Below are 13987 nucleotides of genomic sequence, written 5' to 3' on the forward strand. Positions count from 1 at the left end.
CCCTTGGCCCTCTGAGGCTTGGTTCGAGAAAGCCAGCAGAGCCCAGCCCAGCCCAGCTGTTGGCTCCACATTTGGCTCGCCTTGTCCAGCCAGCACCACCACCTTAGGACGTCACCCTCCTCCGCCATCTCATCCAATATCTGTCACGCTCAACTCTCGCCTTGTCGCTCGACGCTATCGCCCGAGATCCCTTGACGATAATACATTCACGCTTCCTCGCCGACTCACCGACTGACCTACCACTGATCGATCGACCTGCTCTCCACCCACCGCCGCTGTTATCGCCTCCGTTACCGCATCTCCGCCTCGCCACGTTTCCTCGTCACACCTGTCGAGAATCAGCCTTGAAGGCTATAACTCGCTTGTCGCCCTGAACGCGAACCCGCCGCTCTTCCCATAAGACTCAAAGCTCCTATAATACCCTTGGTGTGCGCCTGAATTCTCCTGGGAACCACTTCTCTGTTCTCCTGTGCGACCGTCTCTCTCGGATGCGCATCGCATCTCCAGATTCCATACCATCATGGCTGTTCGATACACAGCTGAAACACTGCTGTTCTTGCGGGATTCACCGCTATGTATAAAACCTCCAAACCTCCCTCCTGCCGAGGATTGGATGGGGTAAGTACCAAGTATTTTCTGCTGCTGATATCAATCTCCTGACCTTGTGCCTCAGACCCCCACCTGAACCAAACCGTACCCAGAACAAGACGACCGGCGATCGACCTCGATCAAATGACAACCCTCTCCTTGACCAGACCAACCGCCGTCCCGGTGCTGAGAGACATGTTTCACGGAACAGTGCCAGTCGGTTCCCCCTGGATTGAACCCCATGCCTGACATGTGCTGACCGATGCGCAATTGTTTAGACCCTGAAGATCTCGTTTTTGCCCCCCCTCGAATGGCCTTTGCTTCAGCCCGAGGCAACAAATCTACCGAAAATGACAAGACCGCGAAAGACACTGATGCTCCAGCCCGTTTCGGCAACTTCCGAAGTCGCAATGGCGATCTAGAAAACGATCGGTTTCGCGAAGGCCGCAACAGCAATGGCTTCCGTCGCCGCGATGGAACTGAGGGCGAATCTGACGGTTGGAGTACGGTGAAGCCTCGCAAGAGTTTCGGCCATGAAGGCGCTGAGCGCTTCCATGGACGTATGGGAGGCAACTTCCGTGACGGCGGGCGACAGCCCAGAGACCGCGATGACCGCGAAGCTACTCGAGATCGCCCGGCGCGAAACTTTGACTCGTTCTCCCGAGACAAAGATGGCGACGACAATGACCGATCTCGAAACGGACCGAATCGAAACAAGTCTGAGTCGTGGTACAAGAACGAGCCTAGTACCAACACGAATGAAACATCGACCCCTGATAAGCGGGAGCGCATAGACCGCGCAAAGAGCTGGAGAGATCGTGATACTTCCGCCGAGGTTGCGGATGATCGCTCCAACAACCGCACGCATGAGAGACGTTGGGGACGTGATCGAGACCAGCGAGTCGAGCGCGAACCCGAATGGCTTGATGAACCACTTGAGGAGCATCCTGAAGCCCATACGCAGCAGGACTTCCAGAAATGGATGGAGGAGATGAAGAAGGCCAAGGCTGGCATTCCCGCCGCTCCCCCCAAGCCTGCAGCTGTCGAGGCGGCTGAAGCTGTTGTCGAGGCTGAAAAGCCTCCAGTGCAATCTGCTCCAGCTGTGGAATCTGGTCCCGACAAGTTCTTCATGGCCTTTGCGTCCAATGCTGGTCTCGACACGCCAGGCGCTAACGAGGTCAAGGAGCCCGTCGCCGCCAGCAAGCCCAAGCCGACTGGAAAGTCTTCGAGGTTCACTTCGTTCTTTTCCCAGCCTCAGGAGGAACCTCGAGGAAAGACTGAGCCTCCCACTCCCATGACTGGACCACCTATTAATGGCGGCATTCCGCTGCCTCTGCCTATGCCTCTGCCTACTGCCTCCGGCCCAGCCCCTGGACCCGAGGATGAGCGACAGGCTTTCCAGCAACTCCTTGCGAAGCTGCAGAAGCAGACAATGAGCGCTACACCCCCCGGTCCTTCACCTTTCGCTGCCCCTCAGGGCACGCCGCCCAATGCTGGTAGACCGAACCCCATGGCCTCGCCCGGGTCGCCTTTCCAGCAATACGGAGGTGATCGGCGAATGGACGGCCCGCCCATGGGCCGACCTCCGCCTCAACATGTCCAGGAGATTCTCGCTCCCCGACCGCAACCGCAGTCTGCTCGTCCCGATCAGCTCCTCCAGGACCTCGTAGGCCAACGCCAGCGCGCCCCTAGCCAGGGATCTGGCCGCCCTGACGCCGCCCGTAACAACAACAATGCCGAGTTCTTGATGAACCTCATGCGAGCGCCGCAAGACATGCAGCGTAATGAACTGCTGATGCGCATGGGACCCCAGCCACAAAAGCCAGGACAGATGCCCCCTCAGCTCAACGACCGGGAGCCCGACTTCCCTAGGGATGACCGCGGTCCGCAGCGTATGCGCCACCAGCCGCCGCCCGGCTTCCCCATGGAAGAACGCTTCCACAACCCCCCTGACGCCGATGGTCGACCCAACCAACCGACCCAGATCTTGCAACGCCCACCTCCGCCCCCAGGCTTGGACCAGATGCCACCAAGTTGGATGCCAGGCGGGGGCCAGATGCCTCCTCCTCAGCAGCGAGGTCCTATGATCCCTCCTCCAGGCTTGGCTGGTGGCCCTGGTGGCCCTGGCCCCAACCGCAACATGCCTATGCCTCACATGTTCCCACCAAACTTCCCTCCCGGCGCGATGCCACCTCCTCCCGAGGCCATGGGCGGTATGCCCCCTCGTAACATGCCTCCGCCTCCGCCCGGCTTCTTCGCTGGCCCACCTCACGGCTTCCTCCCCCCAGGCCTCGGTGGCTTTAACGGACCTCCCGGACCCGACTTCCCCGGCGGTCCCTTCGAGGGCCGTGGTATGCCTCCTGCTGGTAACCCCGGCCGCGGCGCCACCTTTGGCAGACCTTAAAGCTGCTCTCCCAAACTGCCATGCTTCAACCGACCCCCCATCATCCACGACGAGGGGAGTTTCCCCCCTCCAAGTGCACCGCACACGTACGAAATCTATCAACAGCCTGTCTCAAACCACATTGGAACAAAAAGCGTGTCGCTTCTCGACTAAGCGAAATGCTTTTATTCTTACACTACTGTGTGACCATCAACCGGAGAAAACAAAAAAGAGGAAAAACCGCAACCATATCAACAACCTGAGAGCTTGGAAAGCAGTGGCGGACCAACGTTCAACGCCTCCTGCAGATAGTACTTGTTTTGTGAAACAAACTTGTCCCTTTTTTATTTTATTATTCTTTTATCTTTTTTTGGAAGCAAGGCGATGGGGACAACAGGGAATAGGCATGGAGGCAAAAATTCGGTTGTTTGTTAGGTAGTGGGTTCAAATGGATTGATTGATGGGCAACCTGATGTTTCTTCTCGTCATGTAATGTGTGTGCCTTGTAGGAATATCTCTGCTATGAAGCGAGACGTGTCGCTATTCAGGCCAGGCAGGGGAGCGAAGAAGCGTTGGAAAAGAGATAGCTTTCAACACCAACAACAACAAACTCATCACACGGAAAACTTGTATATACACAGGCTAGCCCTTTTATGTACACTCTACCACCCACTTAGAGCAAGCAAGCAAGACATGTTGATTCGTCGTGAGACTAAAAGGCAAAACGCAGACAACGAAGAGAGGAAGAAGAAACGCCGCGCTCCATCGAGGACTGCAAAGAACCAAAAAGGGTACAACACCAACTATAGTTTACCTGCTCTCATCGATCGCTACCCAACACAACAACCTCTTCGTATTCACCAAGATATAGTAGATGGCCCCTCACCTCAAGCAGGGCACTTTTCTTCCCGGCCTGTACTTGAAGAGCTCCTGCCACCTTTCCTCCGACCAGGCGTCGTGAGCTCCTCTGTTGAATCTTCGGACCCGGTCGTATCAGACCGCCGAGCCAGCGGCGACACTGCAGCCGCGGAAGAAACACTCCCGCTGGAAGAGCCCTACTTCTTTATACCCAGGAAATTTCTCCGCTTCTTCTCTTTGTGGTATTTGCCACCATCCTCTTGATGATATCCGCTGCTGCTGTGGTGCGAGCTCGGTCGTGAGGCGCCGTTGCTGCCGCCGTGTGGGTTCAGCGACATGTTGCCCATGGCTGCCGTAGGGGGTGCGTTCCCAGGGCGAGGCTGGGCAGGGAGACCACCGGGAATTGGCCGGCGTGCTGGACCGCCAGGCTGCTGTGGAGGTGGTTGTTGTTGAGGTGGAGGACGAGGAGGCGCCGGGCGCTCATACAGGTGTGCTGGCGCATGTCTCTTGGGCCGTTCCAGAGGTAAGTCGAGCTGTCGCTTGTCTCGGCTCAAGTCGCCAACCTGCCGGACAAAGAGCTGGGGCGAGAGCATGTGCGAGGTTGCCAGGATAATATCGCGGCTCTTCTCGGCACCAACTTCGTAGCATGCACGGCTCTCACTGTAAGTCGCACCTCCAGCCATAAAGACGATGATCCGCTGTCGATTCTCCGGTGGACGACGTCCTGCTGCTGCCCAGTTTGGTCGGCCGGCGCGTAGAGATCCTCCCTGTGCTATCAGAAGGTCCTCATTAGGGTCCAACGGAGGTTTCACATATGGGAAGTGTGTCTGTTCTAGCACGCCTCTTGCGAGAGCATCCAGCATGTGCTTTAGAGCCGGCTCGAAGCGAGCCAGACCGTACTCCTCGCTCAGCTGGGTCGCCTTCGTGTCGATGGGGAATAGGGGCGGAGGAGGCTGGCGCACGTCCTTGAGCTCATGTGTTATGAGTCCGCCGAGCTGCGCAAAGTTCTCTACAGCTTGGCACTCTGTCTGTGGGAGGCCCGAATGGGCGAGAAGTCTCTTGATATCCTCCTTGATAACGCCGTCCCGGTAGAGAATGAACATGACGATGAGTCGAAATCGATCCGGTAGCGACACGGCCTCATCGTCCAACAGTCGAACTACGGAGTCGAGCACGTTCTTAGGCCTCCGGAAGTCCTCGTCTAGCCCGGTTGCCAGAGTCTGCTCTACGTTGGAAATGTCCATCAGCTTGTGCTTCTGGAATATGTTCATGCATTCTTGCGCCATGGTGAGGTGCAGTGAATAAGCCTCCTTCATCTCCTGGAACTGCGGTAGGCCTGCCAACATGTCGCGAATCGTGTTCAGGTTGGTCGTGTCGGCGTTCTCGTTGGTGAAGTGTGGGTTCTGCGCGAGGAACTTTTGGAAATCGTCCATCAGCTTGGAAATGGTATCCTTCATGTGCCTGTGTCGGTTATCCACCCAGATTTTGTCCTTTTCCGCGAGCTCCATATCCTTCTCTTCTGCTTCAGGAGTTCCCTCGTTGATGGTGGTGCGGTAGGTGACCTTGTCGCCGTCCTTGATAGGTAGTAGGTCGTGTGCCATGGCTTGGTAGGTGAACTCGTGGACAAGTGGTGCCATCAAATCCATCGATCGGTCCGTGATCATCAGCGTCGCTTGCGGTCGTTGCGAGGGAGGCGGGAAGTTGGTATCCCATTGCGCATAGCCATCCAGCTCTTCTTGCACGAATCGAGCCAAGTGTGTGCAGAGGACGCTCGCTTCGTGAAGCGCACCCGCGGGCTTGTAGTATCGGACCTTGGGGTATTCTCCGAGAGTAATACAAAGACCGGCGATCTGTTTTCTAGATTAATGACCAGAATTTGGGCTGGCGCACACTGTCGGCCTACCTTCTGTGCTAGGCTCTTCATATGCTGGGGAACCAATGCGTTGCATGACGGGTGGTAGAGCATAGGGAAGCTCCAGGGGTCTCGGAAGGTGACCAGATGAGACTCTCGAGGAACAAAGTCGATAAAGAGAGTTTGGAAACCGGCGCGAAGCTGGCGAGCCCCGGGGAAATCGTCAATCTTGCGTCGCAGTGAGGGGTCGAGCAGTCCAGTCCAGACAAGGTAGGAGCTGCGATAGCGTCGCATTTCATAGTCGGCAAGAAGGCAATCGACGGCGAAAGGCTCGGGGGAGAGGATGTAGATGGCATCCATCTCAGGGTTTGGTTCGCGACGACTCTCGATGAGCTCGATAGCTAGACGGAGGAGTAGGGTCAGCCAAGAAGCCTCGCTGACAGCGGCCGGGGGACATTTGGATGGGTGGACGGACTGGCGATGTTGTTGTTGAGAATGTCATCTTCCTTGACGACATTGTAGATAATCTTCTTGGAGTTCTCGTCGACGATTAGGCATTTCCACTGGAAGGCGGAGTGTTAGCTGTTGAACTTGATAAGCTTGGCGGAGGGATGTTATAGCTTACGTCTCCTCGGGTGATCTGTTTAATCTGCTCCAGAATGGCTGGCGATGCGCGTCAACAGAATGGCCTACGGCCATGGCTTAGGGTCAATCAAACGTACCATCGTGCTGCTCTTGAATGACGGACAGCCCCATGGTGAATGCTGTAGGCGGGCTGCCCCGTCACGTCGTTGGGTACAGAGGGAGGATGCTGGGCGGAAGCTGGAATGGTCGGAATGGGAGTCGCGACAAGAAAAGGAGGAGGTTGAGGAGATGCTACGATGACAGACTTGAAACCAAGACCAAGGAGAAGCGCGACAGCGTCAGAGCCAAAGGTGAAGCCGAACCAAGTCGTCTACGATTGAGTGTCGAAGATCCCAAGTTTGGGTCTCAACTCAGGAGTATGGCGGGGTTTCATTCAAGCCCGCGCCCAAGGCCCATGGATGGCACCTGCGCATGAAGTGGATCCCGGCCTCTGGTCCTGGAGGCTCTGTCCTTAGCGCACCCCAGTTGGTTGGCTGGTGATGGTCGCTGTGAGAGTGAGTCCGCTGTAGGACAGCCCGAGGCCCGCTGTAGGCTGCCCCCAAGGACTGACGCTGGGGTGAGCTGTTTGGCTGCGGAGCGGTGTGTGACGGCGCCGCTGCAGCCGATGAGGTCATCACCAAAAGCTTGGGTTAGCATATTTGGACTTCGTTCGAGACTGTAGAGTGAGCCAAGGTTGGCAAACAATCTGTTTGATTTGTATCCGCTATCTACATGCATGAATAATTCAGGGTCCGTGCCAGCTTGATGTTCCGTCTCAGAACAACTGTTTCGGGTTGATATCCATTTCTTTAAACAGATGTGCCGGAAGATACTGGTAGGTACCTCTGACGTCTGTAGTGAGCGAGTGCCTATAGGCCACCACGATGTGTAATCTTGTTTGTTAGCCCAGGTGTTGTTGATAGGAATTCTATGGCACTGCCTATGGATAGATAGGTATTCATGAGCAGGTATCCATCAATCTAGGACAGCAACGACTCACATCTCGTAGACTTTCGCTTGCATCTGTAGGTAGCGGTGAGTCCTACCGGACTAGATGCAGGTCCTCAGCCGCGTTACGCAGCCTCCACCAGTTCACAGACAGTTCATACCTATCGGCACCTTCAGCCAAGGCATTTTGGCAGTCCCGCGACACACTATAGGTTCTTTCGCACCTCATGATGTTGGTTTGCATCCAGCTTGGCCCTGTCATCTGTCACTTCCGTCTCCCCTCAGGTACCTCTCAACATCGACCCTCCCGTAAATCTCCCCTTGTAGTCGTTCATTCCGTTGTCGTTCGACTGCTGCCAGTTGCCGCATCTCCTTGCGATTTAGCGGTTTTGGCTTCTCTTCCTTCTCTTTCTTCTGAATATGCTCCGGCACGGTTGCGCCGACTCCCAGAGTATCCTCCTTGGCCACCACCTTGATCGGGTACCGCATGCCTTCGCCATCACGGCCGAGACCTTGCCGGGCATCCGGATCCCATCCTTGTGACTTGAGAGCCCGCAGTCCCATGCGGGACCGGTCAAGAGCTGAGGGCGGATGCGAGTGTTTTAGTGAGACCTGGTGAGCCATGGATGCTTCATGAGGTTGGGAGGTAGAGTTGATGGGGAGCTCGCAAACGGGGCATATTTCAGCTGTTTCCTCGGTAGACTCATTTGTATCGGGCTCAGATTTCAATACGATGCTGGCGTATAAATCTCCAATGGACGTATCTGTCGCTTTCGCAGGCGTCACGGTTGTTGTGACACCAGCGTCTGGATCTTGGGCGGGGACAAACTCAACCCGCTTGCGCTTCAACCCTGCACCAAAGGCGCGCTTGTGATGTAAGGGGATATCCTCTTCGTCATGGCTCTCATCAGAAGCGTCGTCTCTAAATCGTCGCATTTGACAGTGACTCCCGTCGTGAGCGGTGGCGGATGGTGGTGTTTTAGGCAGGAACTTGAGGCGCTTGAGACATGGTTAGGTGCAGTCCATGGTTGTTGTGTGACCTGAGGACGGGAGAGTTTGGTACCTGAGGCTTCCACTCTGGAATGTGCAGCCTCGAAAGTGAGACTGCTTCTTTCACAAACCCAAATCAGACACCAAACCAGCATTTCATCGAGTTTAATCGAACCGGTTAATTGTACGATATTCATTAATCAACGAGACGCCTCTTTGCGATAGCCAGCTTCTTCCAGCATGGAGAACCAGCAATTGACTCCAGAGCCTTCTCCCCACATCTTGCAGCTCCCATCTCGTGCATTGGACTTTACCCTCAGCGACAACTTGCCTCCCCTTCCATCGGATTGGGACTTTCTTCCTCGGCCATCTACGACCCCGTTTCCTTTCTTGGACCGTCTCCCCCCAGAACTGTTTCACATCATCATTTCTCAACTTGACCTCGCCTCTCTACATGCCCTCCGGCGAACCAATAGACGAGCTGCCGAGCTGCTCTACTCCCATTCCGAGTACAACACTCTCATCACCCATGCTTGGGATGCAGTCCGCGGCGCTCTGTGCATCAATACAGCCAAGATTATCACCTGCAAGCAATTGCATGAGAAGCTTTGTACCGAAAAATGCGACGGCTGTGGTGATTTCGGCGGCTATCTTTACCTCCTCACCTGCAAGCGAGTGTGCTTTGTCTGCTTCTCTGAAAGGAAACGCTACTTTCCTGTGCCGCCAAGCCTCGCATGTCGCAAGTATTGGATCAGCAGCGAGGTCGTCGACACTCTGCCTCACATGAAAGTGATGCCCGGCGTATACTCACCAGCCCGTGTCGCCAGTGTCGAGTCTGTATTTGTAGACTCTGAAAGCGCCCTCAATGCTGGTCTCGAAATTCACGGGTCATCCGATGTCATGACCGAAACTGTCATAGAGAAGGAGATGGAAAGGATAAACGAATATTCTCGGAGGCGATACGAGGCGGCATTCTCTGAGGAAGACCCCAAGCCTTTCGTTGAGCCTCCTGAAGTCTTCCTCTCTCGGTGCGATGAAAGAGTGAACAACCCGCACCGCTTTTTGGCCATCGTTCCGGCGCCGTGGTTCAACAAGGCGAAACAATTGACGGAACAAGGCTTCCACTGCATTGGGTGTGAGGACCTGGAAAAGATGCCTTTTCACCACCGACGGAGATTCACAGCGACCTCATTTGAGGAGCATTTGGAAGAATGTGGCGAGATCAACCAGGGAAAACATGTCAAATTCGGGTCTGAGAATGCTCAAGATGAAGACCAAGGCGAAGACCAAGGCGAAGATCCAGACGACGAGGATCCGCGAATGCGTAACCTGGGCCAACTTGAGATGATGGCATTGTTCAGGTTATGGTTCTGAGCGAACATTGAGAGTTCTCCTCAGCTGGACAAGACATTCTGCCAAGATGGATGGAGCGGCACTTGAGATGCTTCCAAAACAGCACATGCCAGCAATTCGCAACTCAAGGCCAAGTGACGTAGTTGGCTCCATTTACGGCCATGCAAGATCGGCCGACCTGACCTGGCACCACATTATCCTTCTCTCGGGCTTCTCGCAACTCGCTTGGAACGTTCCATGCATTCTTTGTCAGGCAAGCCACCTGCTTTCAAAGCCAGGGCTTAATGCCGACTCATGCGAAGCTGAAGGGTTGGATGGGTTGCTTGCCGAACCACCGAAGACAATATCCCAATCAGATACCCTGCACACTCAACAGGAGGACCGTTATTCCCGCATGCTTTTCGGCCTTCGCGATGATATCGTCAAGACATGTCGACAGGGGTCTTATTTCGCGTCTCGGTTTCTATTTTCGCTCTTCGGATCTGGTTGTCGCTGGTTCTTTGCTATGTAAGCATCAACACCATGAGCGGAAAACATGTCACAGCCCCGGAAGCCGGAACATGGAAGACGCCAATTATCGTGCCGTCTAACCGCCCAGGCTAAACGTTGCGTCTGGAGGGAATCGGAAAGGCTTGCACGGCTACAACAAGCATAATTCTTCCCGTGCCGTCATGCGATAACTCACCATGGACCTGGCTATAAGACCTGCCGCATCGCCCACACTGGACATTCTCAGACCAGTTTACAACTCTACTCAATACACAAGTCCATAAGAAAGACCTCGCATCACTTCTCACTTAGAACCGACAGCCAACTTTCGCTTTCGCCATGTCGACAACTGATATACCCAACGGCCATCGCAAGGTCATTGTTAACACTGGAGCCAAGAATGTATGTACTTGGGGATCACAACGATAAAACGATTCAGAACACTTACGGCTTCAGGTCTCTTTCTACACCCCCATCCAGGATCCTCCCGCAGGAACACCATGGGATCCCCAGCCAGAAGGCAGTCTCTTCTCACCTCTCAAGCTCCGAAACCTCACCCTCCGCAACCGCATCATTGTGTCTCCTATGTGCCAGTGCGTGATCTTAGACATCAACTCTTGAACTATACTAAATTTCGCTTAGATACTCCGCTAAGGATGGCTACATGACGCCCTGGCACAAGCAGCATCTCGGCAGTTTTGCAGCCCGTGGTGCTTCACTCATCATTACCGAAGTCCACTCTGTCTCGCCCGAGGGCCGTATCAGCCCCCAGGATGCAGGAATTTGGGAAGATGGGCAGATGGTGCCTTTGAAGGAGGTTGTCGAGTTCGTGCACAGTCAGAACAGCAAGATCGCTATCCAGATGGGACATGCTGGAAGAAAGGCCAGCACTGTCGTGCCCTGGCTTGATCGAAAGGCTGTAGCCGTCAAGGAGGTGGGATAAAGAAGACAAATGAACTTTCAGACAACGCGTACTGACTTGCTCCAGGCCGACGGCTGGCCAGACGAAGTTGTTGCACCGAGCGCCATTCCTTTCAGTCCGGAGACTTTGGTCCCCAAAGAGATGACTACAGAGGACATTGCGAAGTTCAAGCGGGACTGGGTTGCCGGCGTCAAGAGAGCACTCGTGGTTGGCTTTGACGTAAGTCTCTGAGCTCCTATTGCTCACCAATCAGTACTGACAACCGCAGGCCATTGAGATTCACGCCGCCCACGGCTACCTTCTTAACTCTTTCCTCTCGCCAGCCTCCAACCAGCGAACGGATGAATATGGCGGCTCTTTCGAGAACCGAACCCGTCTCCTCGTTGAAATCGTCCAACTCACTCGCAATATCGTCCCTGCAGACTTCCCTCTGCTAGTTCGCATGCCTGGCACTGACTATCTTGACTTTGACCCCTCTTTGCCACAGTGGCATATCGAGGAAGCTGGCAAGCTAGGCAGAATCCTGGCGGGCGAGGGTGTCGATCTACTCGACATCTCGGGCGGCGGCCTGGACAGCCGACAGAAGATCACCGCCGGCCCCGGGTATCAGGTCCCCTGGGCTGCGGCCGTGAAGAAGGCTGTTGAGGGAACAGAGATCCAGGTGACTGCCGTGGGCAGCATCACCTCCGGGAAGCAGGCTCAGGGGTATCTCAGCGATGGCTCTGTCGACGCTGTGCTGGTTGGCCGCGGGTTCCTCAAGGACCCCAACCTTGTGTGGCACTGGGCTGACGAGTTGGATATCGACATTCATGTCGCGGCTCAATGTAAGTGTTTGCCGTTTCTCACTTTTCGAGCTCTGCTAACTGAGTTGACAGATGGATGGGGCTTTGGCATGACCCGTACGCACCGACACAAGAGGCATTGAACCTAGAACTAGAGTGCTTCGAGTATCATAGTGTTATTGGTAATGATCTCGTTTCTTGATATAGGGGCGTTTGGTATAGAGGATGGCTGTTCTGGGTTAATGGAATCTCACATGATAGAAAGATAGCAGACAATTTGACCACATTTCAACCGGCAGAGGGTGGTTGTTAGTCAAAACCCGCTCATGAGAATCTTTCAAAGCCCAAGTAAGCAAGGGAAAGGCCGTGTATATTCGTTATCCTTCATAACTCGTAACATATCCAGAAATATTCAGCTCATGCATAAGCACTACTCTTCCGCCGCATAGCCCGCACCTTCTGCTGCGTCCTCGCTCTCTGCAACCTTTCATCGTCCATGGCCTGGCGCCATGAGCAGTCAGAGGCAAACTCGCATGTTCTACACTTGAAGGCCTCCTCTATATCCACACCCTTAGCCCTTCGCTCGCCTCGCCACCAGGCCATGTAGTTGGCGAGGAATGCGTCCAATGCTTGTCTAGAAACGGGAAAATCGTGGACGTCAATCTCTTGACCGTCACTACGATGGACGTATTGGACGCGGAGCATGTGGCCGAGGGTATGTTCGCCATGTGGAAATGTGAGATCCATCTCGTGCTCGACAAGTGGTATGAGCTCCCGTAGGGTCCGATACTGTAGCAAATCGGGACCAGCTGACGATGAGCTCCGATAGCTAGATGAACGGTGGTCCTCTGTGGCCGAAACCTCCGCCTCTGAAGCGTCCACGAATATCTCATCGTGGAGGCTCCCGACCTGAGCGATGAAGGTGTCTGAGAAAGTGTCGTCGGGGTCGAGGCCGTATCGCCGGAAGACCTTGAGGAAGTTGAGCCTGCCAGCCGCCATATCCGACAAAAATCGATGGTACAGTAATAACTGAATTTTGGCAGGTCTGATGAGTGCGTTTGACGGGGGAGCGTATGAGCCTCGGGTTTTGACGTCTGCGAGGTAGATTTTTGGATCAGCATGGCTCTCACCATTTTTGGGTGGGAAGTAATCCGTTAATGTCGTCTGTTGGTAATTGCTCTGCGACTCCTGACTGGACAGCTCCTCTTCAAACTCGGGGTTGGGGTTCTCATAGCTGACGCTGTCAATGATGCCATTCACGAGATTGTCGTCAACCATGCCCCAAACTTCCAGCTCCCGGGTAAGCCCGGTGTCTCGCAGGGTTCTCAGGCCTTGAACCAAATTCCAGAGTCGAAGTCCAAATGCGTCTTCCTTGGTCATGATATCGATCTGGACTGTGGTATGGACCTCATCCTCAAGTTTTTGGTGGACCTTGGACCCTTGCTTCATTGCGGCCGTTCTTGTCCTCCGGCCGCCCGGTAACCGGGTGAGGGTGTACCAGTACTGCAACTCACACCAAGCACCTGAAGTGAGATCACTCACTGTCAGAGGCTTCTTGGGATAAGAGCGAAACCTCTGTAAAGGTGAACGGCCGTCGTCAAAGGGATCATCCTCGACGGAGTCAACCTGTGGTCCCGCTGTGACAGTTGAGTCAGACTTGACAGCTGACTTGGATTCTAGGTTGGACAAGGCTGTGGTGACTAGTCGCTTGGGTCAGTTAGTGTGACGAAGTCCCATGGCGAGGTCACCACGTACGATCCGGGTAGAAAACCTCTTGCTCGAGAATGGCCGTTGAAGATAACGGTGGTGGCGTAGGGAGGCTTGAGCGGGCATAGGTGGTTTCCCTTGAGGCCTGTATATCGCCATGCCCAAGCGTTGGACGACTCCTGGCCTCTTGGGCAACAGCCTGACCGCGAAGCCTGCCATCTGGAGCATCTATCGCCGTTATGTTCGCCAGCTGTGGAGGAGCGGGGGCGTCCTTGTGCGAAGTGAGCTGGAGCAGCAGCTCTTCTTCCTCGACGGAGAAATCATAGCCAAACTCGTCATCGCTGTCTGGCGTCATGATAGCCTTGGCCAGGGCATACGATGATGAATCATGGAAGAGCAAAGAGTCTGGCGTGTCTACCTAGGTAATTTGGGGAATGACGCGCGAGAGAACCACGGAGTCACGTGGAGAGGGTGCTGTAGAACAGGCAGGT

General features: G+C 54.8%; 6 protein-coding genes across 6 annotated transcripts; 3 read left to right on the plus strand and 3 right to left on the minus strand.

Annotated features, from left to right (window-relative positions):
- Positions 1–520: 520 nt before the first annotated feature.
- Positions 521–2992, plus strand: NCS57_00223600 (uncharacterized protein; the record flags this gene model as incomplete). The annotated part of the gene is made up of 3 exons (XM_053052270.1): positions 521–618; positions 674–804; positions 867–2992. The coding sequence occupies 3 exons, from the start codon at positions 521–523 to the stop codon at positions 2990–2992; spliced, it is 2355 nt and encodes a 784-aa protein (XP_052917516.1).
- Positions 2993–4026: 1034 nt separating this feature from the next.
- Positions 4027–6437, minus strand: NCS57_00223700 (uncharacterized protein; the record flags this gene model as incomplete). The annotated part of the gene is made up of 5 exons (XM_053052271.1): positions 4027–5679; positions 5733–6082; positions 6157–6244; positions 6307–6344; positions 6404–6437. 5 exons carry the CDS (start codon positions 6435–6437, stop codon positions 4027–4029), a joined length of 2163 nt encoding a protein of 720 aa, XP_052917517.1.
- Positions 6438–7511: 1074 nt separating this feature from the next.
- NCS57_00223800 (G-patch domain-containing protein) lies at positions 7512–8252 on the minus strand (the record flags this gene model as incomplete). Its single annotated transcript, XM_053052272.1, has 1 exon — positions 7512–8252. Exon 1 carries the CDS (start codon positions 8187–8189, stop codon positions 7512–7514), a length of 678 nt encoding a protein of 225 aa, XP_052917518.1. The 5' UTR covers positions 8190–8252.
- Positions 8253–8483: 231 nt separating this feature from the next.
- Positions 8484–9617, plus strand: NCS57_00223900 (F-box domain-containing protein; the record flags this gene model as incomplete). The annotated part of the gene is made up of 1 exon (XM_053052273.1): positions 8484–9617. One exon carries the CDS (start codon positions 8484–8486, stop codon positions 9615–9617), a length of 1134 nt encoding a protein of 377 aa, XP_052917519.1.
- An 807-nt stretch (positions 9618–10424) lies between these two features.
- Positions 10425–11932, plus strand: NCS57_00224000 (Oxidored-FMN domain-containing protein; the record flags this gene model as incomplete). Its single annotated transcript, XM_053052274.1, has 6 exons — positions 10425–10487; positions 10542–10678; positions 10728–11019; positions 11074–11226; positions 11276–11831; positions 11883–11932. The coding sequence occupies 6 exons, from the start codon at positions 10425–10427 to the stop codon at positions 11930–11932; spliced, it is 1251 nt and encodes a 416-aa protein (XP_052917520.1).
- Positions 11933–12206: 274 nt separating this feature from the next.
- NCS57_00224100 (uncharacterized protein) lies at positions 12207–13851 on the minus strand (the record flags this gene model as incomplete). The annotated part of the gene is made up of 2 exons (XM_053052275.1): positions 12207–13489; positions 13545–13851. 2 exons carry the CDS (start codon positions 13849–13851, stop codon positions 12207–12209), a joined length of 1590 nt encoding a protein of 529 aa, XP_052917521.1.
- Positions 13852–13987: the final 136 nt, after the last annotated feature.

Source organism: Fusarium keratoplasticum, chromosome 2, assembly GCF_025433545.1.
Source record: "Fusarium keratoplasticum isolate Fu6.1 chromosome 2, whole genome shotgun sequence".
NCBI lineage: Eukaryota > Fungi > Ascomycota > Sordariomycetes > Hypocreales > Nectriaceae > Fusarium > Fusarium keratoplasticum.